Source organism: Monomorium pharaonis, chromosome 3, assembly GCF_013373865.1.
Source record: "Monomorium pharaonis isolate MP-MQ-018 chromosome 3, ASM1337386v2, whole genome shotgun sequence".
Classification (NCBI taxonomy): Eukaryota; Metazoa; Arthropoda; class Insecta; order Hymenoptera; family Formicidae; genus Monomorium; species Monomorium pharaonis.
The window spans coordinates 29,226,602-29,254,511 of record NC_050469.1 but is presented as its reverse complement, the minus strand read 5'-3'; the positions used below and the strand labels follow the sequence as shown (position 1 = coordinate 29,254,511).

General features: G+C 40.2%; 1 protein-coding gene across 3 annotated transcripts; it reads left to right on the top strand.

Annotated features, from left to right (window-relative positions):
• Positions 1-99: 99 nt before the first annotated feature.
• Positions 100-27,696, top strand: LOC105832126 (proline-rich protein 36). 3 transcript variants are annotated; one of them, XM_036284202.1, is made up of 4 exons: positions 100-456; positions 2,918-2,974; positions 6,825-7,626; positions 7,988-27,696. In XM_036284202.1, the coding sequence occupies exons 1-4, from the start codon at positions 132-134 to the stop codon at positions 8,709-8,711; spliced, it is 1,908 nt and encodes a 635-aa protein (XP_036140095.1). In that variant the 5' UTR covers positions 100-131; the 3' UTR covers positions 8,712-27,696. The 3 variants fall into 3 exon arrangements, with proteins under 3 accessions (XP_036140095.1, XP_036140093.1, XP_036140096.1); XM_036284200.1 differs by having other exon boundaries at positions 7,985-27,696; XM_036284203.1 differs by lacking the exon at positions 2,918-2,974 and having other exon boundaries at positions 7,985-27,696.
• The last annotated feature ends 214 nt before the right edge of the window (positions 27,697-27,910 follow it).

Here is a 27,910-nt window from a genome sequence, read left to right as displayed (position 1 = left end):
TGGTGTGCCGCGTGGGTATCCCGCTCCGAGGTCGAAGTCGCCGTTCCTGGTGACCGGACCACGACGACGGCCACCGCCATCGTCAGCTCCTGGTGTCGGCGGTTTTGAGACAACGGATCCGCATTGTCACTATGCCACGCTGCCTCATGGCGAAAAAGTGGAAGTGGAATCAGTGGCAGGCCCGCGTGGACGATCAGCAGAACGAGCAGAAGCCAGACGTGACGCCACTCGGGGCTGCCCTGCAGGAACATCACGCTCTACATCAGACCGCGAATGCGATGGAGAAACGGCCGCACAGGCATGAGCCCGAGGACGAGGAGATCGACGTGGTCGGGGACGTCGATAATCATCAGGTCGAGCATCAGCAGACCTGCTGGGGGCCGCACAGTCCCACGGCGGGGGCCACGGCCCCCAGTCCGCCACCCCTCAATGCCTCCGGCGCCCTTTACTATCACGGTAAGTGGAACCCGCTTCACGCTGCGGCAGCGGGACGCGAATCGCCCCCTGCTTTTACACGGCACACTGCTTGCGGGGTGTAGGTTAGATAGGCGCCACGCCCAAGAAGGGTTTTTCCCTCCAGGAACGCTTCGCAAGGGATCTGCGAGGGGAGGACGTGAGGACCGTCGCGTTTCTTTTTTTCCTTTCTCTTATTCTTTTCGCGAAGGTCGCTATTTCTATACGTATAACGCAGCGAGGACCGACCATGCGTCGAGCACGCAGGGTGACACACCCGTCTGTTACATGCATTCCGCGTGCACTATAGACAGATTGCGGTAGTTGTTTTAAACACGTCATGATTAACGGTTTGCGTCGGGAATGCGGAAAGATGACCCGTTAGAGGCCGCAGAAATCGTGTGCGATTACACGAGCGTCTCTCCACGACCTGCGGGAAACCGCCCGCGAAGTCGGCCATGTGTCCGCGTACAATACATGCGTACATGGCGACACACCCGTTTGTAAATCGTCGATCGCATCGGCGACGAGCACTCAGCACCCTTAACAATGAGTCACGAACCCAATATATCATTAGACCTATTTCGCCTATCGGATTTATTGAACTCTCAATCAGACAGGGTGGAAACTGATTGCGTTGACGTCGGTGGTTGTTGTGTAACCATTCGTATTCAGAACGGTCAAATTGCTTTTGTGACGTAGATGTTGATGAGAATACAATATCGGATCAAGTGATGACGAACTATTTGTCTACCATCGGTACTCTGTGAGATTTTTGTTTTTAAATTTGTTACACGCTGAGTAAATTTCATACGAATTACGTAATCATATCACTAAATGTTAACAGTAATTTTTTTCCTATATTATCTATTTTAAATCATTCTCAAGAATTAAGAGATTTAAAAGAAAGATAGTAAAAAATAAAAAAACTTCTTGATATTTCCTGAATTTTTTTCAAATACTTTTTATTAAATTTTTTCATTTAATGTCTTTGCATTATATATTTTTTAAATATATCATTATGTAAAACACGTGGAAAAAACTTTACTATAAAATTTTCTTTAAAAGTAACAAAGATTTATTTCTATTAGGAATATTTTTATTATTTAATACCATTAACATCATAATAGTATAATAGTATAATAAAATTGTTATACATACATTTGTATTCTTATTAAAAATTATATCATATATATGAATCTCTATGTCATAAAAATAGGACGTAAGAATTTTGTGGACAAATCAATTGCTAACGCTTTGAAGCTAACGCCTATAAGTATTCTTGAAAGCCAAGACTACAGAGTAACGACCTCTTTTTATCTCATTTATGCAGCTTATAGTGCAGTGCGCACGTGCTCGTACAATGGCGCAAATGACGCTGTTATGTAACAAGTGTTCTCTGCGTGTCGCTATGTGCGCCACGATGTACGACTACGATTGAGTTTTGCCAATCAATTCCCTTAACGTTGGATTTAAGATTATGCACGATTTCACTAAAACGTTCACCAAAAAAGATGTATTCGGAGAACTTGTTTTTTTCAATGCCAAAATAAATGTTTTTAAATTAATATTGAACAATTTTTTAAATAGAAATTTTTTAAATCTAAAGAATCTATTCATAATTCTCAATTCGATAAAAAAATTATTCTCGCCATTGTACGAATTTCTTATATTATTTTCAATGCTTACAAACGTTAACATTTATAAATATTAAATAAAAGAATTACATGGAAAGTCATAAAGTTTATCCATTATCACAGAGATTAAATTTCTAACTTAATAAATTATAGTCACGCAAGAAAAGCGTAAGGACTTATGTCTATTAACAGGTTTCATTGTCCTTGACTTTCGTTGTGCCATTAACGATTGGTTTTTACTGAGTAATATAATGTCAGTGATATTATCTCATCACATTTTTGACCATTGTAAAACAAAACCGGAATATTTCTTATTGCAGAGAGTATATTAAAAAGGAATTGTACTAATAACCTTTTCCATAATTTATCGTGCGAGATATAATTTAATTAGAAAGTCTAAACAGCTCGTTAAAGTTCTATCTACACGCACAAAAAATTTAATTACTAAGATTTTATTACAGATATCTGACATTATTTTAAATTCATAAATTTATATTTCTTGTTTAGTAAACATAATAAACATTTGTGATGAATATTTCATCTCTAATAGTATAGAAAAAGAGTAATTTTTTACTTTTTATTTAAAGCGAGTAAATTTTTTATCAATTATAATTTTTTTGTTGTATTAAATATCTTTGTAATTGATTATCAAATAAAATTATTATTAGATATGCTTATTTTTTTTCTCTGGATGCGAGAATCAACACTAATAGCTATCACAAGTAATTCAATGAATACCGAAGTACTTATTAATTTATTTAATTACGTAGATAGTTTGATCGATCAAGTATAATTATTTATACTTGCTGTTTGTTTTGCGCATACAGGGTCGATAAAGATCAGAGGCGATAAACCGACAGGAATGTGCGGAATGTTCATTCAAGGTATATAAATATGCTTTATGAGCTATATCTGTGATCTGTGATAGATAATGTAGATATAGAATCCACCTAGAAGTCATAGATAATCCATGCCACTTTGCGTACATCGCTCTACGTAATGATTTCATTATTTCCTAATATTATAAGATTAGATTAAATTAGATAGAGCCAGATATTGCCACGACGACATCGATATAATCAGATACTTTAGATGAGAGTCTACACTCTTCGATTTATTAAAAGCGGATCTTTTTATTCCGAGAATAATAATATAACGCCACGAAAATAGCAAGTCTCTATCCATAATTTATAGTTCACCAGAAAAGTATTTTTCTTAATTAAAGAATTAAATTAATTGAAGTGCTATTTATAACCAAATTAGATACCGATAAATAAATATAAGACAGAATGAACTGTAAGAATAAAACTTTATAAGTTATATGCTTTTCTTTCTTTTCTTAAATGTCTTTTACAAAAACTTTCTCTCTTAAATACATTTATGCAACAGCACGATCGATGACTACCACAATGAAACATGATAAATTACTTGATAAATAACAGTAACAGCAATCTATATTAATTTTTGTTGTCGCGTCGCTTCCATCATTCTTCGATCTTCGCTTAAGGCAGGGGAAAAAATCGGATTAAAAGGAAAAGCTCAGCGTTAACGTGAAACGCAGCAGAGATTTTTATCGGTCTTTAAAAGGGCCTAGAATCAACGGACTTGTGAGAGCGCGTGCGGAGCGTTCATTCGCCGTTATTGATTCCCCCCGCCGTCCCCATACAACCCCTACTGCACGCCTCCTCCCTCCGCCTGTTCGCCCTTCCCTCCTTCTCGAACCACCGCACAACTACGCTCCTTATTCTGCCGTTGATGAAATGCACTTGCAGACACGGCCGCTCTCCTTTACCTCTATGTTGACTTCCCTTTATTTCAGCCAATAATAGGTACGAGCCAGCTGATCGATCGCGCGCGCAGCACACTTTTCTGATTTATCGCAAGTACCGCCTTCTTCTAGGACCCTCGCGAGGGTTCGTCGAAGGGAGAAAAAGCACCTTGCTGAAACAGAGTGTTTGGGCACAAGGCGCGTCTGACGCACGTGATAATTCTTATTTCTCGTTGGAAACGGTTTCCTCTTGTAAAATGTCAAGATATAAAATTTATCAACCCTGATGGAGAGAGAAAGTGTTTAGGAAAATTATCCCTGGAACGTGATAGAGTAATTTTATTTTTCAGCTACTTTCTTTTACAGACTTTAATGAGATGCTGTCTCGAGGGAGAAAGGGCATATAGCTATAAGTTGTAATTAGTGAAATATTCAACGTTAAAGCTTCAGAAATTGTAAAAAGATATAACAGAGAAAATTTTTATCAAAGAAAATTTTTCGACAAAGCATATTTCAATAAAGACTAATTTAATTTTCAACAAAATAAAACATCATCCTGCTCGTTAAATATACCTATTATTAACTCTATATAACAAAACAACGATGAAAGATAATGTAATAGTAGATGGCCTAAAAATAATAATTAAAGCAGTCATTGTTAAAAAAAGCAGTAGCTATTTTAAAAATAAATCTTTGTAAAGACAGAAAAACTTTTACACAAAATTTTCTCTAATTAAATTTCATATTTGATAAAAATTGTATGTGTGTACATTCACACACATACTATAACATTTCTCGCATAATTATTTGGTCTCAAAGAAAGGTCGAACTAATTTCCTGTTCGTAATAATGACCAATTTAACTGACAACAAAAGGTTAAGACGTTTAAATCAGAGATACAGAAACAGTCATTAATTGTTCTCTGCGTAATAGTGTCTTCACTGCTTACGGCATGAACTTTCGTATTACGTAACCGGCTGGACGGCACGCGTATCGATTTCATGGCGCAAAACGTCGAAAGTCGCTCATTGCGTGCTCCAATGCATTGTCAGAGGCAATAAAAGAAACACGAATAGAATTTAAACGGTATCAATAACTAATGACAAGGTACCATTCTGACATAAAGAATTGTGAATAATAGCGATTTAAGTTAATACGATAAAAGATGAGGAGGATTTCCAAATCACTTCGAGATTGATAAATCTCGAAGATATATCAGTCATATTGTTATATTCCATTTAAATACAATAATGTCATGTTAATTTTGTCTCTTTGTAATTGCTTTAATAAGAATTACTCTGTCATCGTTATCTACTTCTTATACAACTACGTAGTCGTTACGTTAAGATAATAGTTAGTCGAACTGCGCGATTAAATAAATTAATATAAATTTTAATGGTACAAATTAAATTCTAGCTAATATCAATCGATTGCAGCATAATAACATCAGGTGAAAGATTTATAATTTAAAAGAATTTGAGAACAAATCCATTAAAGCATTCTTGAAATATCATTGGCGCAAATTTAGAAAATGTAATTATGTAATAGACATTTTAATAAATTTATATTTAATAAGTTTAATAATCTTCTTAATCGACTATTTTTATAATCCTTAGAATAAATCTGTTTATTATAAAGAGACTAGGGTCGATATTCAAGTCTTATATTTAAGATCGTCTTAAGTATTGTCTTAAGATGTCATCGACAAAAGCCGTATTAATATTTTAAGACATTACTTAAAACAATCTTAAAATAAGATTCGACTATAAATAACGGCCTCAGAGTATTTAGTAAGTAAAATTTTTGATAGTCGATCAGCCGTTACTTAATTTTGACGACTTAATGACGCGTACTCTCACAACGTAATGGCGCTAGAAAGCGGGGCGTTTGAAAGAACACATTGTTAGAAACGCGCCGTTTGCGTTCCGCTTGAATTCCTCCCGATTTCCTCCACCGCCCGTCGCGAACGTCGACGTGGATTTCGTTCGCTCCTCGTCCTTGGACAACCCTGCGCAACAGCGAGCGACGAGCAACAGATACACACCGCGTTATTATACACCCCCGCGTTCACGTGCCGCCCTACCACCACTGGCGCAACTCGACTCCCGTGCACCCGACTTTTTTTTTCCCCCTCGTCCTCTTTATGCCCGTTAATGACCGTATATGGTGGAAACAGCTGGCGCGCAGGAAATGAAACGCCACGCAACTTGTGAGTGATTCACGTACTCGAATATTCATGTCGCTGAGAATGAGTGAGATGTTATACGTGCACGCACCGCACCTTCGTTACCCTTTCGCCGTCGTACCCTTTCGCGGATGTTCCGTTCGAAAAAAAGTTCTCAAGGGGTTACCGTAGAGCGCGTAGCAATTGCTATCCGTTTCCAGCGTAATGTTTCGAGTATTTAGCATTAAATATAATTCTCCAGCTAGTATTTTACGTTTATGCATACGACTTACACATTGAACAAATAAAAATTTAGATGACTATTATAATATTGAAATAAAAATGTATTTTGATGAAACTGGAGAGCTATCAAACTCTTCTAAATGTTTTAGTTTTTGCTTATATATGAGACAATGATTGTTGAATTTGACACTTTACAAATTAATAAACTACAATATTTTAGACTAGGATTACTGGAAATGGATAGCTAATGATGTATATAGATTCCTCGTTAATTAGTAAATTTAGTAGTTTAGCACCTACACAAACAAAATAGATACAGAGCGCTCTAACAAAATGCTTACACCTGTCTTCGCAAAATATCTAGAATAAATCACCTCTATAATATCAAACGCAAATAATATCCTCAATAATTTTAACGGTATTCATGACGAGCGTCTAACAAAATTTCGGCTTGAAAAAAAAAAAAAGGAAAAATAAGATGCTTCTAGCTCACAACCCGACCAAACATGTCGTTACGTCTGCATGTTTAAAGACTGATCCATTTGTCTCCCTTTTCCAGGCTACACGCATGAGGCGTGGATCAATCACGAGGAGCCGCCCAAGTACGCGACGCTGCGCTCCGCGGCGGAGCTAGCGCGTCCGGTAGCACCGTCGCCGCCACCGCCACCGATCGCGCAGCACGAACTGCCGGTTCCGGTGCTGCAGACCGGGCCCAATCTGCAACAAGCGCCGCCGCATCAGCCGACGGTCATCGCCACGAGCCCGCCATCATCGTCATCGTCATCGTCAACGTCGTCCTCGTCCGCCGTAGCGTCGCTATGCCTGCCACCGCGAAAGAGCCTCTCGATGTCCTTCACCAGCACCGGCACGGCCCTCTCCTTACCGCCGAAGAAGAAGGACATCTACCGTCCTTACAGCCTGCAACCGATCTCGGAGATACGCACGTCCCCCGAGGAGGATCTGTCGGCCGCGCAAGCTATTCTAGATCTTAGCGCGTCGCCCGCCGCGCCCACGCATTCCGTTTTTATTCACACCCTGTCGCCACCGCCACCACCGCCGCCACCACCACCGCCACCCGCCGCCGCCGCCGTTACCGCGGCGCCGAGCGTACCCGAAACGCAACAGCAACAAGAGCAACAGCAGGAGCAACAGCATCAGCATCAGCAGCAGCAGCAACAACAGCAACAGCTGCAACCGGTGCCGACGGCGGGTATACAATCTATACCGGTTTCCGTGCTCGTGCCGGTGCCCACGTCGCAGACCAATCAGCTACGCCAACAGGAGCAAACACCACCGCAGCCGCAGTCGCCTGCGACCGCGGAAGCCACCGGCGGCGGAAACTGCAACGTCGGCAGGGACAGGTGAGTCTCCACGCTTCGACAATTCAACCCTTTCCCCCCCCCCTTCCTCTTTTCCCGCCCCGCGAAAGGGTAATTTGCAAATTATGAACATATTCGCTCGTGTATACATTTTCGTTAACAGTTAACAGTCGGCACTTTAAAAAGGAAATATTATCTGTAGGGCGCACAGTACAGAGATTGTTGTAGATTTATATTCAATGAAAAATTTGGACACACAATGTTGTACGACAATGACTCGTTTTCTAATTTTAATGCACCTTTATCTTGAGACATCCGAGCCTACCAACCTTTCCTAAGCAGCCTAAAGTCAAGAAGGTTTTATTCGAGAATCGTCATAACTGTGTCCGCCCTCCAACAGTAGCACCATCACCACCACCACTACCGGCAGCAAGACTGTCGCCTACACCTACGAGGCCTTCTTCGTGTCCGATGGCCGATCGAAACGGCGAGGAGGAGGTGGAGGAGGAGGAGGAGGAGGAGGAGGAGGAGGAGGAGGAGGAGGCGGTGGCGGCGGCGGCGGCGGCGGCAATGCCGCCATGCCCGACAAGGAGGCGGCCCAACCGGACAGGCCCAAGTTCACGTGCACCGAGTGCGGCAAGCAATACGCCACGTCGTCGAACCTGTCGCGGCACAAGCAGACCCATCGCAGCCTCGACTCGCAGTCGGCGAAGAAGTGCATCCACTGCGGCAAGGCGTACGTCAGCATGCCCGCCCTGGCGATGCACGTGCTCACGCATAAGCTTGCCCACAGTTGCGGCGTCTGCGGCAAGATGTTCTCGCGACCCTGGCTACTGCAGGGCCACTTGCGCAGCCACACCGGCGAGAAGCCGTACGGCTGCGCCCACTGCGGCAAGGCGTTCGCCGATCGCTCGAATCTGCGGGCGCACATGCAGACGCACTCGGCCGACAAGAACTACGAGTGCTCGAGGTGCCACAAGACCTTCGCCCTCAAGTCTTATTTAAACAAACACCTGGAGTCGGCGTGCCTGCGTGACGAGGAGATGCAGCAGCAGCAGCAGCAGCAGCAGCAGTCGCAGCATGCCGGCAACAATGCCACGCAACAGAACACCAATAGAGGCTTGTAGCAGCGCTTCGAGAAGGAGAACAACGACGCCACGAGGATCGAAGGCTCCAGAGAGAGCTAGCGGTGTGACCTATAATCGCCGTTTGATTGCAAAGAAGCGCGAGGGTAAGAAGAGCGGAGGAGAGGATATAAGGTTTGCCGTAGATTTTAAGTAGAAAAGTGCCAGTAGAGACAGAAATGAAAGCTAGAAAGGAAGAGAGAGAAAGAGAGAGAGAGAGAGAAAGAACGAGCGAAAGAGAGAGAGAAAGCGAGAGTGAAAAGGAGACGAGTAGAGAGAGAGTACTAGAAGGAAAGAAAGGGAGCAAGAGAGAGGGAGAGCGTGAGTTTATTAATAATGTCTAACATTAATAAAAACGTCCAGTAATGTTAAGTCGTAAAAAAAAAAAAGAAAACACGTCAAACGATGACGTCCACACTGCAGAGTCTAGTCACTCTAGTCGATTATATACTTATTACATTATATGATATATTATTATATTATATTATTATATATATATAGTATATATATATTTACTAGCGCGTACGATTCTAGTCCGCGAAGCTCGTTACGAAAACATTATTTATTAATACTTAGCTGCCTAAATTTAAAAATGAAACGGGGAGTGAAGCAAGAGATCCAGGATTCGCCAGACCGATGATATGGATCCACCAATCGCGGTTCACGAGCCGCGCTCGTCGAATCCCGATCACGGCGCGGCCTCGATCCTCCATCATTTCGCGATCGACGATCGAGGCCGACGCACCGTAAATCATCGTGATACATCGTGAAACGCGCAGGTGTGATCGACGACCGCAATACGCGATCAATTGTCAAAGCGCTACATTCTATTCGGACGATTGCAAACGAAGGAAAAAAAAAATCACTATTTCCCGGAACTAAATAAACGAGCCGTTTTTAGAGAACGGCAGAAAAACTACGGAATCGATCGAGGAACTATCTGTTGCAGTTCGTCAATACTTTAAGTGTCGTCGATTTCAAAGCGACCATTACTCTTGGGACAAGCTAAGTATTTCCGAGTATCAGCTAAGTGGTTCCAATAATTGCGCCACGGTTGATATAACAATGTTAATGCGGTTGTTTGAAGGTACTTGCGCTAAAAATTGCCGAGAGTAAAAGGGGGTTAACAGCCGTTCGCAGTAGACGTTCCTCTTAATATTTCATATTGGGTTTGAGCCATTGGGATGGAGAAACGATGAAAACCTATAGCTAATCGATAAAGTGCGGTAACCAACGGCTGCACGCGGCCCGCGTTATCCCCGATAAAACGCGAAAACGGGTATGTTTCAAGAGATTCTGAAAAATATAATACGCGCCTTCACGGAAACCGTTGTTCCCTCCTCATTTTTCAATGTCGCGGGCCAAATCGTCGACCCACACCTGCGTATTTCGCACGATTATGCGATTTACGCGCCACGTGTAACCGGTAGCACGCGTCGGGGCTCTCGGTCACGAAACGAGCGACTAAATATCGTGACGTCGAATCGGCGGCGAAAGAAAGGAGAATCGACGGCGCGAAATGTCGCTGCGGGAAGGGGAGGGGGGTAGTCGCTCGCGCAAATCGACCGGTTGCGATCGCGGGCGCGCAAACGTAAACGGAGACTCATACACCATTACGTACTTAGAGCAAAATTCGAGTAATAGATGCGTAACATTGTTATACACATATTTTATAGAAGCAATATAAGGAAAAAAAAAATGACGACACGTACGGTCAAAGCAATGTTTCGACACAACGAATTATATAATTATACATATAGAGGCGGACACATCGAAGTTTAACAAAGTCTCGAGCAAGAACCGACGATATGCTTAGGCATGATGGAGAACGATCGCCCAATCCACACCCCTTGGTCTAGCTTTTGTTTTAAAGGTCGCTATAGAGGATCTTGAAAACGTCAAATCAGTATTGATTTTTTAAAATAGTAATAATTTATTTTAAACATTAAAAAAAATCTCATTCGATGATACTTTTTAAAGCTATATTTTACTGTGTATTTATGGATCTCCGTATTATTTACAATAATAATACGGATTGCTCCTATTGATATCAACTGATAATATCACATAAACCAAATTAATAAATTTTATTCAGCGCATTCTACTAATTGCATAGGTCATGTCGCATTGAGTATTTAATCACGTTTACGAAAAAAGCATTAATCACGTTTGCGTGATGAATATATACAGCAGATGCTGGTCTACATATTGAATTATGTTATCGGAATAAATTTGTTGTTTACATCCATAATTCAGTCAACGTATTGTGTTATGCCACAATTGTGAAACCGTATGAAAGACAATTATTAATTTATCCATGACAATTAATTGATTTTTCTACACATTCAAAATGGGGGATGAAATTAATAGTGTATCGCGAAATGAAAATAATTTTATATGGTTTTTTCCAACGAACAAGAATAAAATCGCAATAAACGCGATCGGAGGGGTGTGGACTACACGCTTCACGTCGCCCAGTGGAAAAAAAAATAATGAAACTAATAATAACAATTATTACGGCCGATGCGGGTGATCTGCCCGATCATTCTATTTTTTTTTTTGCAACGATCACATTGTGGAAGAGCAACAATGTATTTTGCATGTATAATAAAAAGAACCTCGCCGCCAAAAGTTGCAGGGAGAACAGAAGGAACAATATTTTTCGCATAGCTCGTTCCGGACCGGATCGAGTCTCATTAGAATCGGCCGACAATGCTTGACGCGCAATGGAGCTTCGTTCGATTCCTTTTTTTTTTCCTGTTTTTAATTTTATCTCGCGCGGCACTAGCCACTTAATAAATACGCCATGCTGCTATTAACGCATATGTAGGCATATAAATATACGGCTGTAGAGCAATAAACGATTAAGCAATACTAATTCATTCGCGTAGCATACAACGAAAATCCGCAATAATGCGCATTGTTCGCCCGACTTACGTAAGTCTCATCATTTTCCTTTGGCTGTTTCGTTCATACGTTTTTGCGTTCGTCATCGCTTTATTGTATCATTCGTTTGTGTCGTTCATTCTTCGTTCTGCGCTTATTTCTTTGTATATAGTAGAAAATATTGTTGCTTTCTTACGATTCTATAGTCATGGTGTCATAATTATTTGTTCCTGTATTTAATTATCGACAGGTTGTCGAGATATTGAAAAGCATGTAAAATAATAGATATTACATTGCGCAATGTTACACACGGGAACTTATCAATTTTAGACTATTTTTATGAACTGTCGCAGATTTTCATCTTGAAGCCATTCTGTCCTTGTGTTCCGCATGTGTCATACATTAATCTCTTGACAACCTCGTCGTATATTATTGTCATTATAATATTAATATTATTATTGTATTTATTATTTATTATTTATTATTATTGGATTAGCATATTTGTATTATTATTATTACTATTATTATTATTATTATTATTATTATTATTATTATGCTAGTACAACGATTCGATACAACGATTGATATTCATGTGTTACAAGTATAAAAACATGTGCAATTTTCATTCTGATTTGTAAACAAGAAAATGCCGCCATTTCGTGCGACAAGCTACTTTATTTAAGATAGTCCCGCGGGTATAGTTATTAGTCGATACTTAAACTTCCGGATCGTGGTAATATATATGCATAATATACATTTATATATTATACGTACACGTAAACAGAACGTCCTCACTGGAAGGCAAAGGTAAATCCTAAAGCAATTCTCGACATTTTATTAAAAAAGAAAAAAAGTACAGACCAATTGTAACAATGAAAAAGTTGCCACTCTATTTTACAGAAATTGCTCATTTTGTCCATCTTTGTTTTTTATCTTTGTTTTTCTATTCCAAAACACTTTTTCTATAAATTGGATTACGTTTTCCAACGGGACAGCTACTATTTCGAACCGACAAAGAAAGCACGAATAACAATCATGTCATCAACAAAAATTCCTCCATTTTTGCTAATTATTTACTGTTTAGTCAAATTCTAAATGTCAATTTATAGTCACGCAATACAATCAATATTTAGCGATCAAAAATTCGAATGATTCGAAATAATAAATTGCATATACGCCTTGTTTTTTTTTTTTTTAAGGATCATATTGCTTTCGATTTTACCGCCGGTCGTGGGACATCCTGTATATAGTCACAACTCATAGTTCAAGCGTGTATAAGAGAGAGTGCTCGTCGAACATAAATGCCATTAAATGGAAAAAAACAAACCGGAGCTTTAAAAGGGAGCTACGATCGAAAGGGAGCATATCCACTTGTTTTCTCACGATTTGTAGTCGCGCGTAGAAATTGAACAGCTGTAAAGCGCCGATTAGCGAGAAGAACGGTCGGTGACTATAGTCATAATTAGCGGACGGCGAGGGTTCGTTGTGGGAATTGCGTCGGTTCGTTAAACGGTTACCTAGTCAATTTCTTTCTTAATTTTTAACGCGAATTGTTACTCGAGAGAGAGAGACACAAAGGTGAAAAAAAAAAGAGTCGCACCCGCTGCGGAAAATTTGTTCCCGATAATTTATTTTTTTAAGCCCGTTTAAGCATAGTGATTACGACTATACTAAAACGAAATCTTGTAGAAAGAGAGAGAGAGAGAGACGAATTAAAGAATCTATTAAAATTACAAATATCTTCCCTTCTCGCCCTTTTCAAATAGGAACAATGCGATGTAACGAGCGCTGCATAACTTAAAGTTAATTATAAGGAGAAGGGACGCAAAAAAGTTTTCCTGTGATCAATCTCATTAATGATCTCTGCTAAAGATAAAGATTTCATAAAATTCTACTGAATTCTGCGTGACGATATGCATTATCAGCTTGGCAACGTTATTACATCTATGCGGTCCTTGCTGCAAAAATGTATGGATTGTATACCTCATTTTAATTTGAAACGCCGGATCTTTCTATCGTCACGGTCTTAACATTCTCAATTTTTGTACGATTTAACGTTTCGAGACGACCATTCCGTACTTTCAAAATACCATTCCGTACTTCTCTCGCTTTTCTTTCGCGGAATATGTCATTGCCTTAAATGCTAACAGAGCGGCTACTCCTATAGCGAATTTCTCAAGCCTCGCCGATAGTTAGAGTCGAGGGAACCGTCTCGATTCAAGCTCAACCCTGTTATCGTGAAATCGATGTTATTTAGAGGTGCTCAAAGAAGTGTGTACAAAAAACATAAGAGAAACAGAATATAGATAAACGACATTAAATTTGATGGTATATTTATTGATAACGAGAGGCGTATGTGCGGCAAATATACTTAGCAAATATACTTAAAAAGCTCTATCGGGCGTAGAAATGGAAAATAAATGCGTTTCTTAGCCGATGCTCTTGTGTAAATAATCCCTCTATCTTACTCTTACACACTCTTTAATCGCGGGATTATAGTGATACATAAGCTTCTATATTGCTATACTGTACTATATCAACATATATGCAATTGGTCGAGGGAGAAGGGGTGCTTTCGTAAAAACTCACTATTGACACGCGCGAATGTGTGATTATTTTTCATTTTCGTGAAAAAAAGAAAAAATCTCCATGACTTCAGTTTAATCGGTTTCGGAAGGGTTTTGTTATACTTAAAAAGTTTTGCACTCAAAAACGTAATGCACCGCATTACAGACGTTACGTAACGCGAGACCACCACTCAAAGTCACATTTTTTTATAATACATTATGCATTAACGAATATTTAATAAAATGCACTAAGCAGCCCGCGCGCCGAGCAACCCCTAATGTCGCCTATGGTAATTAGGGCGTCGTTGTAGCACGTGGCAACGTGGCGAGATATAAAAGCGAGCGCAGGGCCCTTCCCCCTCGTCCAAAACGAAACTTGAATCCTCCTCTTTCGTACTTCCCGCTTCGATCTAAAAAAAAAAAAGAAAGAAAGAAAGAGAACTTGGCTCCTAAAGAAAGCCTTCTCATGGCGTGCTCGAGAAGTCGAGGTCAGAATCAACGTCGAAATGTACTCTCTTCGTGGCACACAGAACATAAAACAACTTCTCTACCAACAAAACTACAGACGCGCGCGATACACTCGTGCGACCGACGCGAGATTCCTTTACGCACGCACACCCATGCCACACGCAAGCGTACACACACACACACACATACACATACACACACGTGCATACATGCACATGCGGCAGTCCTCTCTTGACTACTACAGGTCCTTCTACTCTCCCATCTCGAGTGTCCTTGCACCTCCAGTGGTTTTAAGGTCAGACGGCCGGGAAATTCCGGTCGAGTCGTCATACGCCCTAATTGGCAAGCTCGCCGCCGTGAAAATGGCCACGCTCCCCCCTCCTCCCCCCCTTCTCCCTTCCGCTTTATGCGGAAAAGTTTATACGTCTCTCTCGCGCCATCGTTCTCCTGCAGCGATTTTCCCTTCCGTTTCGTCGCGCGATTTATCGAACTCGAGCCTTTAATTACGTTGCATTTTCCAAACTCCCAGCGGGATATATATATATATATTTTTTTTTATCAAACTGATATCAAACCGCCGTTTAATTTCGCCGTAATATGAATTAAAGCGAGTCCCCCGCCGGTCGCCTATATAAAACCCAACATTGTTTTAATCCACATCGGGCGAATTCGCGCCTGTGTCATTTTGTTTTAATCTACGTTTGATTTAACTTTAATTTAGCCCGCGCGCAGGTCGACCGTCATTTCGCTCCAATTTACCTTTGATTTAATTGCAATATCCGGCCGCGCCGCGCCGTGCGCCTGCGACCCGTCGTTTTATTTCAATTTATCTTTGATTTAATTGCGATTTCCGTCCACGCCGTATGCGTTATTTTGTTTCAGCTCGCGAGCCGCCGCCGCGTATCTGCATTCGAACGCGCGTTTTCGAAATCCTCATTAACCATAATAAGCGCGCTTCCAATGAAATGCAAAAAATCAAATTTGTCGGGCAGATAAATTCCCGTTCGAAAGTTGGCGGAATTATGCTTACCAATAACTGGTTGACAAGTCGGATTAAAATTAACGCTGTGTCCCGGGAAAGAATAAAGCGCGAATAACAATCGAGTGACGTCAAACTATCGGAAAGGGCGTAACGTTTTTTTTTTTTTTTTTTTTAAATAAAAAAGCAAATCTAATTCGCGCGTCAATTCGATCTCTCCGCGTTCGTTGCGATCGCATCACCGCTGATTGACGCGCGTTCGAGCGCTATCTGCGCTAATTGAGCGTAATTTTCAGAGGACACGCGACACGCGGACGAACATACACGGAAACGTGGGAGCGGCCTGTTCCGCGTCGACCGGGAAAACGGCGGATATCGCGCGATACGCTAAACGGCGAGAGCAATCTACTTGTCGCGCTCGTCGGTGACAGATCGAATCGGCGCGCTGGTAAATCGATAACTCTCGCACGTCGCGTGTGCGCGAACTGCGGGGAAAAACTTTACGAGGGTACGGGGATTAAAGAGATGAAAATTGAAAAATCTTTCTTTTTCTCCATTTCGCGCGACGCGGTCCCGATTAATCGTCCGCGGACATTTGGCGCGAGACTTTTCAGGGCGGCGAGAATTTCCCATCCGGCTTTTCCCTAGGCCTACCCTCTCGGACATTCTTCTGATGGATCCTCCCACGGTGCAACGAAACGATTCTCCTCTCAGAGATAAGGTACACTGTGTTAGACACAGTTCAGATAAACGCGCGACGCACTTTTGTAATCCTTCCAACGAGGGCCTTGACAAATTTTTTAACCGTTCGTTTTAGCTGCCTTAGGCATAGGCGAGAGGAAGAGCATAAAAAGGGGGCAATTGAAAAAAAACAAAAAGAGCAACCGTTCAAGGAGAGATAAACGTAGGGGGCAACGGTCCTTGGATCCGAAATTACATTGCTGCTCTCTGTACTCTCAATCGCGATTGACCAGCGTGGCCGGTTTTTACGGCACCGTAGATCGGTCGAAAGTCCAAATGAGGCTAATTGGGCCGTTGTCGGCCGAGCTAAACGAGAAAACAAAAATTCCGTTGATTACGGAACGTTTCAGAGTCGGTTGCACCGACGTTAACTATGATTGAGTGAATGTACCGGTTCACCATTTATATATCACAGTAAGATCTGCGATCTCAAAGAGAAGATAACGTCTACTGGAGATTAATGGAAACGATGTTTAAACCGCGGAACGCCGAGCGTATTTGTCGAATTTTGTCGAAAAAATGTACCAAGCAGAGAACGTGTTCCTCAAAGGAGGAATCTAATATTTCATAATACGAATACACAGAGCACAAATATTCTAGTTACGGTGACCAAATTACAAACTAAAGTAAGCAGATCTGACCTAAAGTTCCCGTCAGATTTATAGTGTATATCTCAAAATCTTTCTCCGTTCACTTCGAACATATATGATTATGAAGTGCGAGTCGAGCGCGCGTTATAAAGTAACTGCATCTCAAGATCGTTAATTATGTTCTGTAACCAAAGTGTTGTAGGGTAATGGCGTTAATCACTTCGCGGTCGTCTGCAGGAATTGCCGCTGGAAGTTAGCTGGAATATGTCATATTGGGGCGCTAATGCACGTTACGTAATTTACATTGCAATATCGCTATCATCTATCAGTGTCGTCATAACACGATTATTATTTACGATAATATTTCGCTGGGTCGCATGCACGCGGAGAGCCGGATATAGATCCCTGACAATATCGAAAGCGGTGAATGGATCTGGAGTTCAGTAATAGCGAGAAAATGCATGACTTAACACTGAGGTCCAATTTAATCCGTAACGTAAGTGTACACTAATATGACATTTTCTCGATTATTATTCCGGTGGTGTATTGTTAAAATTAATATTGCAGCATCGCGCGGTATTTCGAGAGAAGCCATCATCAGTTTATACGCGAATAGTCCTACAGCCTTTGGTACCGACGTAACAATAATTCGATGCAACGTATGCCAATAATGCTCAGCAATAAAACGATACTGTCGGGGAGTATCGTAAGCATCCCAGCAGGCAAATTGAATTCGCGTTGTACATCCCCCCCGCCCCCCCCCCCAGTTTTCCCGGATATATCCTAGATACTCCTTTCCGTCGATAATAAAATGCGCTTAACAGCACGCGACACTTAGAGATCCATGTGTTCAAACCCTAGTTCTTAGCGTTAAGTATAACACGGCCAAGTACACAGCCAATCGGCTTTTCCTAGCAAGTCAAAAACTGGCAGACGCGTAACAAACGAGTTGTCATCTCTATTGAATCCTGGAGATGTTAAAATTTTAGAGGAAGAAACCAAATGAGAAGCTTTAATTTACCATTTCTATACCGCCAAGCATATTGAAAGCGCGCGGCTAAAAAGAACGAAAAGCAAAAAACCGTGACGGCGAATATCCTGTGAATATCCTACGTGAGTGTGTATGTGTATGTGCGAATTAAATTATCACTTTCTCGAGTCAGATCCGGAAGCTCAAGAGTTGACGAGAAACGAGAAAAACTGGCTTACTTTATTATTTAGCATCGCCGATTGATCTTCAACGCGCAAAGTCACCGCGAGAGAGAAAGATATATATATATATATATATAAAATTCCCGACGAAGCGTCGGAACCGACGGATATCGCGCAGCTCAATAATAAATTCCGAGTAGAAAACGCCGGCGACGTATCTCATTTATAAGTACAAGGAGAAATTACGTCGGATTACAAATGTCTATCGCGGCGGTGAACCGTTACCTCATATATACGATACCATTCACCTCGAATGGAATTATTCGCGTCACGAATTGTGCAAACTTCCTCGCGCTGATTACACGCTCGTTATGACATCCCCGCTGCACTTCCGGCCCGCGCAGTTTGCGTATTGCGGCGATGCAGGAATCGCGATTTGACTTGTGAGAGTAGAGAGATCGGAAAAGTGACTTGATTTTCGCGCGGGGAGAAAGCGAGCGAGCGTCTCGCGGAAAAAGTCGAAAGTCGCGGCGCCGATGTAATTAAAACAAAAAAAAAAAAAACAAAAAAACCAGTCGTCCACCGATTGATCCACCGGACCGAACACAAGGCGAGGGACATTTTATCGTGCCGGATCGTAACGAGGATGCGTTGCAACTGACGCCCGTTTGCATTGTACACCGTAAGCATCGCGATACTTACGTGTATACATGCGGATACTCTCACACACGTACCACACTCGAATCTACAACACAATTGCAATTACGTACACGCGTACACACATATATACATATATATTAAGACGACTCGACTGTAAAAGTAATATATCGTTGAATAACGTTAATATCATCACATCAATTAGCATTGGTTTCCAGTCACGTCCCGCCATTTTCTTTCTGCCACCGTATAATATAAAAATATGTATATAAATATATAAATAAAAAAATATATATATATATAGGCGATACACACAACGTCACGAGTACTAGGAAGTAGCGGTATAAAGGACTATTTAAACGAAATCAGCACTTAAAGCATAATGTATAAGCAGCAAAATGAAGTAAACTATTATAAATAATGTTATACTGGCTAGAGCTGGGTCCCCAGTCGGGCCAATATTCGATAAATATCGGCGTGAAGGTCTCGAATTCACTTTTTCTTTCTTCGATTATTTCCGACATGTGCGATACGTGCATCTCGATCAAACGGTCGGCTTCCGGTTCTATACGTTCTTCCTTCATTTTGTCGCTAAACGTGCCGCGAATATCAACTCCTCGTCCGTGTCGATGTCTTTCCGAGTTTCATTTGTTGATTATACGTGCGATCGCTTATAACTACACGGTACTGCAAGTAACATGTGCATGTAAAAATATCAAATTTCTCTCACAGATGTTTTCACATTTCAAACTCCTTTTTCCATCATTTTAATGTTTACTAAATGTTTACTTATTATAAGTTCACAATGATGATTATGTTACAGAAATTCGCGGTTAATCTTAATTAAACTTATTTATTTGATTTAGATAAAAGTTCTTTTTCCCTCTTTTTATATTTAATTTTATTTGCTAAGATGACAAAAGCATATTAAAAATATCAAGAATTCATCTATGATAACGGTTGACGTTGTGCATGAATAATGCATCGACGTTAAAAAGATATCGTGATATTCAACGTTAAGAGAAACAGAACTATTTTAGATGCTAGTAGCATGGATGGAATATCGTTGTTCCCTCGATGTTGATTGGTATCGACAAGTAAATTTACATGCTATATATTGACTTTACATATATCGTATTAAAATCGTAATATTTAATAAAGATGATACACTTAATTAAAAAATCCAAAGTTAATCTAATATTTATCTCATCATTTCGAATTTGATTTTTTAGTTTTCAAAAAATGTTTTGCATGGAAAAAAGAATTCGCTATTGGAAATGTTAACGAGTTAAATTGTGTTTTTTTGCCATACGTAAGATTTATCGATTAATACCGTGCGAAAAAAAGTTTCAGAAACTGGGAAAGGCGCCGCACGAACATGGAAAGCAATTGATCCGTAAATATTATACGAGCTTCTGTCGAAACGTATACAAGACTTACGATAAAACACATGGAAAACGGAAACATCTTTTATGGTGGATTTAAGGTCCAAAAGTGCGTTCGTAAAATCCAGTCAAGCACTTCGTACCGAAGGAAACTTTAAGTAGATAATGGACGCTTAAGCCGGCCGAAGTTTCAATGCCGGAAACCGTAAAGTATTTACGGGAAGTTTTTGGAGTTATTTATTTTCTCTAAAAAAAAAAAAAAAAGAAGCGGCATCTCTTCCCTATCGTTCCCGAACGATCTGATTATTTTAATTACGTAACTTTAACGCGAACGTGTACTACGTGTAGTTTCCAACACAGACGCACCAACGAACACCAAATGAATTTTTTATCGAGAGAGGAGTTTTATTTAACTTAGTGATGAACAATAGAAAACCGAGCAATTCGCGTCTTAACCCGAGAGCAATAACGAAATTAATGCGGAGGAAATTAATTAGTGTCGAATAGGGGCGGATACACACCTCGCGCGTCGGGGGTATACGCGACCATATACTTGTTGATCGCGGGTGTAGTGTCGGGTCAATAATAATAATAAATATTTGATAATGTCTCGGCTGTTTTCGAATTCCTCCCCCGATGAATCATGCCGATGAGAAACGCAGAACACCCTTTTTGATACTTCAAAACGCGCGAGCAATTGAGAAATTTATGCATTTCGTCTCATATCTAGTCGAGCGATCGGTTAACGGTCGCGCTCGAGTCAGGGCAAAGCAATACTCAATCTAGCATAATTTTACGTGTAATGTCCAAGCCAATGTACAAACGTTTGAGCCAACCCAAGCGCAGAATTTCGATGTTCCCCTATTTACTTTCGCGTTGTGCTCGTGATTCATTATTAATTCGACGGCGCTAAGAAAAAGGAGAGGGATAAAGGAGAATAGCTGGAAAATTGTCAATATATACAAATATATACGTAGTCAATATATACAAATTTATTAGAACTAACAGAACGATATAACAGGTAAAAGAAAAAATCAATTTTTAAATTTTATTTGATTTTCCAAATCTCGTAAACTGTAAGTTATCGGAAGAAGACGATTCGCTAGTATGTCTAATAATATTCGCAATTTATCTGGTATACAGCAAATAAAGCGGATATAGAATTTCTGAAAAATGTGAATTTCAATATAAATCGCACGACGAAATAATTCGAGAAATGCGACGCGCCGTGGAATTGTCGTGTAATCACAGAGCGCACAAATTTTTCATTGTTTTTTGCGTTACGCGAGGAACGTGACGAATGCGACCGGAGGAATCGAGTTCGAGAGAGGGAAAGGGGGAGAAACAACAACAAAAAAAAAAATCGCTCAAGAGTGAAAATGAGTCAATAACGATGAAAACTGAGTCAATAAAACCTTTCAAGGATGAAACCGAGTCAATAAAATCTTAATAGGCGACGTAATCGATTATAATAGTGATATTAAGTACAAAGACGAGCGAGAGCAAGAACGATTCGCGCAAACGGACTACGCAAGTGGCTGCCGATCCCTCTCTCGCGGTGATCCGCCCGATCGATTCCGCGCACGTTCCGACGTTGCAAGGCAGAGAGAAAGAGAGAAAGAGAGAGAGAGAGAGAGAGAGAGAGAGAAATAGATAAATTTAAAAAAAAAAAAAAAGAAACGCGCGCGTTCACTCTCGCGCCGCACTTTCGGGATGCCTTAAGCGAAAGCCGAAAAATCTAGACTCGGTTTCGAAAAACTGTGTCTGTGGGACTTGTCGGGGCGTTAATAATGTTGTACAGTTAGATGGTGTTTAGTAAGAGGCCGGTTCCTTGGAAATTGTGAGGTGATCACTTTTCGTACTTCGTGTCGTGGAAATGTCTTCTACACCTGTCGTCGTTTACTGTGCTGTCCACTTTGTCTGTTAAGAAACACCATACACGCGTGTCTTTCGTGTGCGTGCGTCACGTCTGTGTCTCCGCGTGTGTGTTAAGCAACCACCGGCTGTCCCGTGGTGTTATCCCGGGGTAGGAGCGAAATAATTAGAAGGAACGTCGGACCACGTCGTTTTCCCCGTCGTTAAAATTGTAACGCGCCACTCTGTGCGCGAGGTAACGCATTTACGATCGATAATGAACGGCCTCTCCTCTCAGCTCGCGCTGAAATTGATCCGCGGCACCATCAAACGATAGAATAAATAAATGACAAAATCGATAGTCAGGGAGGAAAGGGGAGGGGAGAGGGTTAGTTGTGTCCGCGCGGACGCACCAAAGAGAATTGCAATATATCTGTAACTGAGTTACCTCGCGATGTGACGCGCAATCTGAATTTGCATTAACGAGGTCCCATCGTCCGGCTCCACAACAAACATATACCGAAGCGAATTTGCGCGAGGAGAGTTAAATCGCGCAATTCGAATTTTCACCATCGAATTTATTTATATCCAACAGAAACGCCAATTAGCTTTATACTTTTCAAAAATTTAGCTTAAAGCCAAAAACCACTCCCGACACTCCGATTTCGATATATTCCATAATTTTGAAATATGGGATATAATGGGATTTACTCGTTATCGCCGTCCCCACTTAGGCGGCAGAGCAATAAATTCAACGATACGTTCCGCTAGTGGAAGAAAAATGTATTTTGAACGTGTGAAGCCGGACAGGAAACTCCTTCTGTCTATTGCAATATAACTTTATCGACACGAGCCACTTTTTCCACCTTTCATCTTCTCAACACTCTTTTCTCGTACTATTGGAAGCTCGCAGAGTCCATGTTAATCCAATTAAACGTGATCTTAAATCGTTGTTAGTGATAAGGAATGGGAAGGAGATACAACGATTAAACGAAAGAAACAAATTCTACAGAGTGAGTTTGCTCTCCTAGTATAAAGGGGACAAAAGAATGAGAGAGAGAGAGAGAGAAAGGGAAATAATGAGAAAATGAGAGTGAGACAAAAGAGAGAAAGAGAGGGAGAGAAAGAGAGTGATAGAGAAAAAAAAAAGAGAAGAAACAGAAAAAAGTGCCTATACGCCAGTAAATTATTGTTTAGCGTGTTTAACGCGTTTCATACGAGTACGGTCAGTGTCAATTACAGATTTGAAGGAACTGAAGACAACGTTGAGACAAAAGCAATAACACGGCTCCCTAATAAAACGGCAAATCATCTCAGCTACGGTAACGCGATTCTGAATTATTATTATTCTTGTTATTGACGGCGGAAGAAAAAACCAATAGCTGCTTGTCGAACGGCATGAAAACAAATTTATCCAAGTAACGAGGGCGATTTTCACACTTGTTTTCACAATTAAACGAGAGTGATGCGCTCGATAAAGCTATCCATCTTCCATCTTTCAGGCTGGATCAATTTCAAATGATTTTAGACGTATAATAATAGAAAAATCCATACAACAATAATTAAGCACAGATTTCTGACACTCTGTTTTGCATATTTACATAATTAATGAGACTTTACGTAACTTATCGTGTGAGACCGTAGAAAGGATTTCTTTTAATCGGAAATATCATCGTGTTTCTCATCACTTCGTTTTCTCACATCTGCGCGTTTCACCGCTCGATTGTGAAAGAATATATTAAGAGATTAAATTCGCGCTAAAGAAAGGAGAATTCGCGCAAGTGGGGGATCCAGCACGCGCTTTCGACGAAAATCGTCCTCGTTGCTTCGGCGATAGCGAATAAAAACGGCCGCGACACTTTCAGGATATATGTGATATCAGGTGAACCTTTACCTTACCTATAACGCATATAGATATTGATATTGTACGTATTGTGATAGTTATCCGTAAAAGCCCAACAAAAGAAGATTCGCCAGTCCGAGCGATCCTACAACCCTCTCCGCGACCCCCCCCCCCCTCACCCCAACCCAATTCCGAGTACGACTGATATTTACAGGATATTGTTCCAATTGGATGCTCCCAAAGAAGCCGGGGTATTCAAAAGCAATAACTTCGTAGACGGTCGCGCGTCCTTGATGTGGCGCGCGACCGATATAATATTAATTATTAATTAAAGAAAAAGAGAGAAAGGGAGAGAGAGAAAGGGAATGCGAGCGAACGAGAGTGCGAGATGGAGAGAATGGGACCGAGAACAGATCGACACAAATTTTCAATCCGCAATAGTTTCAAGTCTACGGTGACGTAGCCGATCACGATTATTTACGTACGCGCGCTTAAAACGGTCGGATATTTAGCGGAAACGTGCAAAAAGAAACGAGAATAATAAAATAATATGTCGCGCATAAAAAGCAGATCGATTAAACGCTTGTGAACGATAAAGAAAACCTAGCGAGTCTAAGGAGCACACGATTAGTAGGAAATTAAAGAGAGTATAGCATTAAAAATAGCGTGAAGGGCGTGTTACGAGCGTAGGATCCTTTGATTTCATGAAAAATGATAATGGAAACGAGATGCATATACACAAAAAAAAAAGGGATTTACAATTTCGCCACAGAAACATGCACGGAGGAGAAAGAATAAGGGAAAGAATCACAGGAAAAAGAAAATGGAAGGAAAGCAAAAGAAATGTGCGTATATGTGAAGGAATGAGTGTCGTATGCTGTGCGTATGTGTGTGCACGCACAGGTATTTTGTAGCTTTTACGTATTAATAAGAGTGCAGTACACATGCAAAACATAAAGTTAACTATATTTATATAGAAATATGTTGACGCGGTTATTACCGACGAAATTATATCGAATTAATTAAATAGGGCAGAGTGATTAAGTTAATCACGATTAATCGCGTGCGCACGTATGAGCAGAGAAGAGAGAGAAAGAGAGAGTGCGTACTTTAGCAGTTATATAGTGCGTTTGACAGTAAGTCGCAAATTAAGAATTACGACCATTACGGTTATCATTATATACAGCAATGATAACGACGAACAATATTATTATTATTATTATTATTATTAATAGAGGAGAAGGTGATATTATGGTCCTTATAGGTATTATGACCATTCGTAATATCTTCATTATTAGAATTCTAATAATTACTTAATAGAATTCTTTATTTAGTAATCATATCTTGACATTAATATACCAATAACAAATGGCATTTATTATAAAATATTTTTATTTTTGAGCATTTTCAGGGAACTTTTTCAGGGTATATCGTAGCATTGAATTATACATATTTCTTCATTGAGTGTACATTTATGTGTTATTTGAAGGCATTAGACATTTTATAATTTTGAGTTTAGAATTGATTGAATAACATATTGACAAATAAGAATATTCGGTTTTTAATTTAAAAGATTAATTATTAACGAAATTGTTGTACAAAATGTAAATGAGGAGACCACAATTTACCACCTTCTCCTCTCTATTACCAGCCACACTAAACTCACTATTATGATTACTTATTAATTAGTAATGAGGAAAAACTACCAATAAAATATACCTTGCATGATTAGTAGGGCTACTGCCGCCGAAGCAATACAAAGAGCAATATAGAGTTAAAAACGAGCGTAATTAACGGCGTAAAGGTACTAAAGGTAAATTATATTATACCGATAATGGAAAAAAAAATTTGTAGATGACACACACACACACACACACACACACACACACACACACACACCGTCTACACTTTACACGCATGCAAACACCCGCGACGTATGCTCACATTTACGCATACTTTTTACACACACAAGCATACACGCTTCACATACATAAAACACACACACAGGCATACACGTATAATGTACACGTATACACACAGACATTATGTATGGCCCTTAACTTATTCTGACCGTAGTGCTAATTGTACTTAGCATTTACGTAGATGACACTAATTGCCTAGATCGACCAGCCTGGCTGGCTAATTAATTATTTGCCGATCGAGACTACTTTCGACGGGAATAACGTTGGCGCGTTTAGCACGTAGAGAGCGACGATAATAAACATTCCAGACGATTGTATTTCGCCTCCGAGGTAGTGATATAGTTATTGTAGATTGCTAATGTATTTCACTCGGTGCCTGTGACAGCTGGGATCGCTATCTGTGCTTATTAAGAACCTCGAGGTTCTTTTAATTGAAACTAAAAGAGTTGCAGGGAAAAAAGGATAATCGACATTTCGAGCACACTTGTAGGAAACTATTGTATTTACATCATGGTGACATTTTCATTATTAACTATTTCACTTATTTATTCGTCCAATCGTTCGAATCGCTCTCTCGAGCAAAACGGAAAAATATGACTTCAAATAAACTTGGTTCACTCGTCTTTGAACGGACGACTTCGTTAACGGCAGAATTCAGAATTAAATCAAGTCAATATTCATTAATAAATATACAAAAATTAATTACATTTATTGTGATTAAAAATTTGGTAAAGAGATATCTAAGACGCAAACAAAAACATGTAAAAATATTATAATCCTATAGATTGTAGTTTTCGTGACCTCAAATACATGATGGCGTCATTTCGATTCCTCGTCTAGCCGTAATTTAATTACGGCTGAATGAATGACAGCAAATCGATAATATCCAATAGAAGTTATTCTTTGACTGATACTTCGATAATGTTGAAGATTCGAAATTATTCAGTCCCTTCAAAGACATATTTTACATTGCGCCGAATTTTTAATCGCACATTCTGAAATTAACAAAAGCGTCCTTCGATCGAGAATGCAAATCAAGGTGGATATCGTTAAAACCTGAATTATTTGTGCCGTCGAAGTGTACTTAAGCTCCATTGAATCGGAAATTTTGTTAACGCGAGAAACAACGATAATTATGGCAATATTGACACGTGACGTTCATTAGCAACGTTTTGCCCGATGCTCAAAAACGTCATCGATTTGTATCTCACAGTCAGCGTTAAACTCGCCCGTTTGATTTCTCTCATTTATCTTGAGAAGAATTTATGTGAGAAGAACGCGCGTTACGTCGCAAGCAATCACGTTCAACCCTAATTGCGAGATATGGATCGCGGGCAGTTATCGTTACGCATATTACAGTCGCTCGAGAAATCTATATTGTATATCTCGTCGAAGACCTTCGTCAAACGACCAAGCTGTTCATGGGTACCAGCTGGAACACGTAGTATTAGCATGGTGTGAAAATGATAGTGACGCTAGATGAATTAGCTTTAAGCTTCTTTCTCGCTAAGAGAGAACCTATTATTGTAACGAATATTTACATACATTTGTATTATTTGTAAACTAGCGCTAATACAAAACTCCAATTGTGCATCGACACGCGAAACAAGACCTAAAAAAAAAAAATAAATCCATTCCCCTGTGGCCCTCCATCTCCTCATCCATCTTCCCCTATCTCTGTAAACCTGCCTCCTACCGTCTAGCTCGTGCTCTAGCGGGCGCACTTTTTTGTAAAACTAGTTTGATTTCTTCGTTCTCAAATCTGTAATCTTGCTCTATAACGTTTCGTCTATATATCTCTCTGTATATCGGGCCTTTTCTCCAATTGAAGGAAAATGAATAAATAAAAAAAAAAAGGAGGAAGAGAGACGAGAACACACAAGACCTTACCTATCCCGACATGCTTCTCATAGTGTTGGATGGTAACGTTACAAGAGACAAAAGGGAAAAAAAAAACGTTAATTGAGCATTGTTATCTATGTAATACAACATAGGATGTTTTGTATTATATTTTCATAATAAATAGAAACGTAGAAAAAGACGTATTAACCACACTCGTGTCATTTTATCACTGGTTCGATACCCCCACTGTCCCTATCCCAAAATGTATAGTTATATCTCTATATAATAAAAATAATTATTAAATTATTAAAAATAA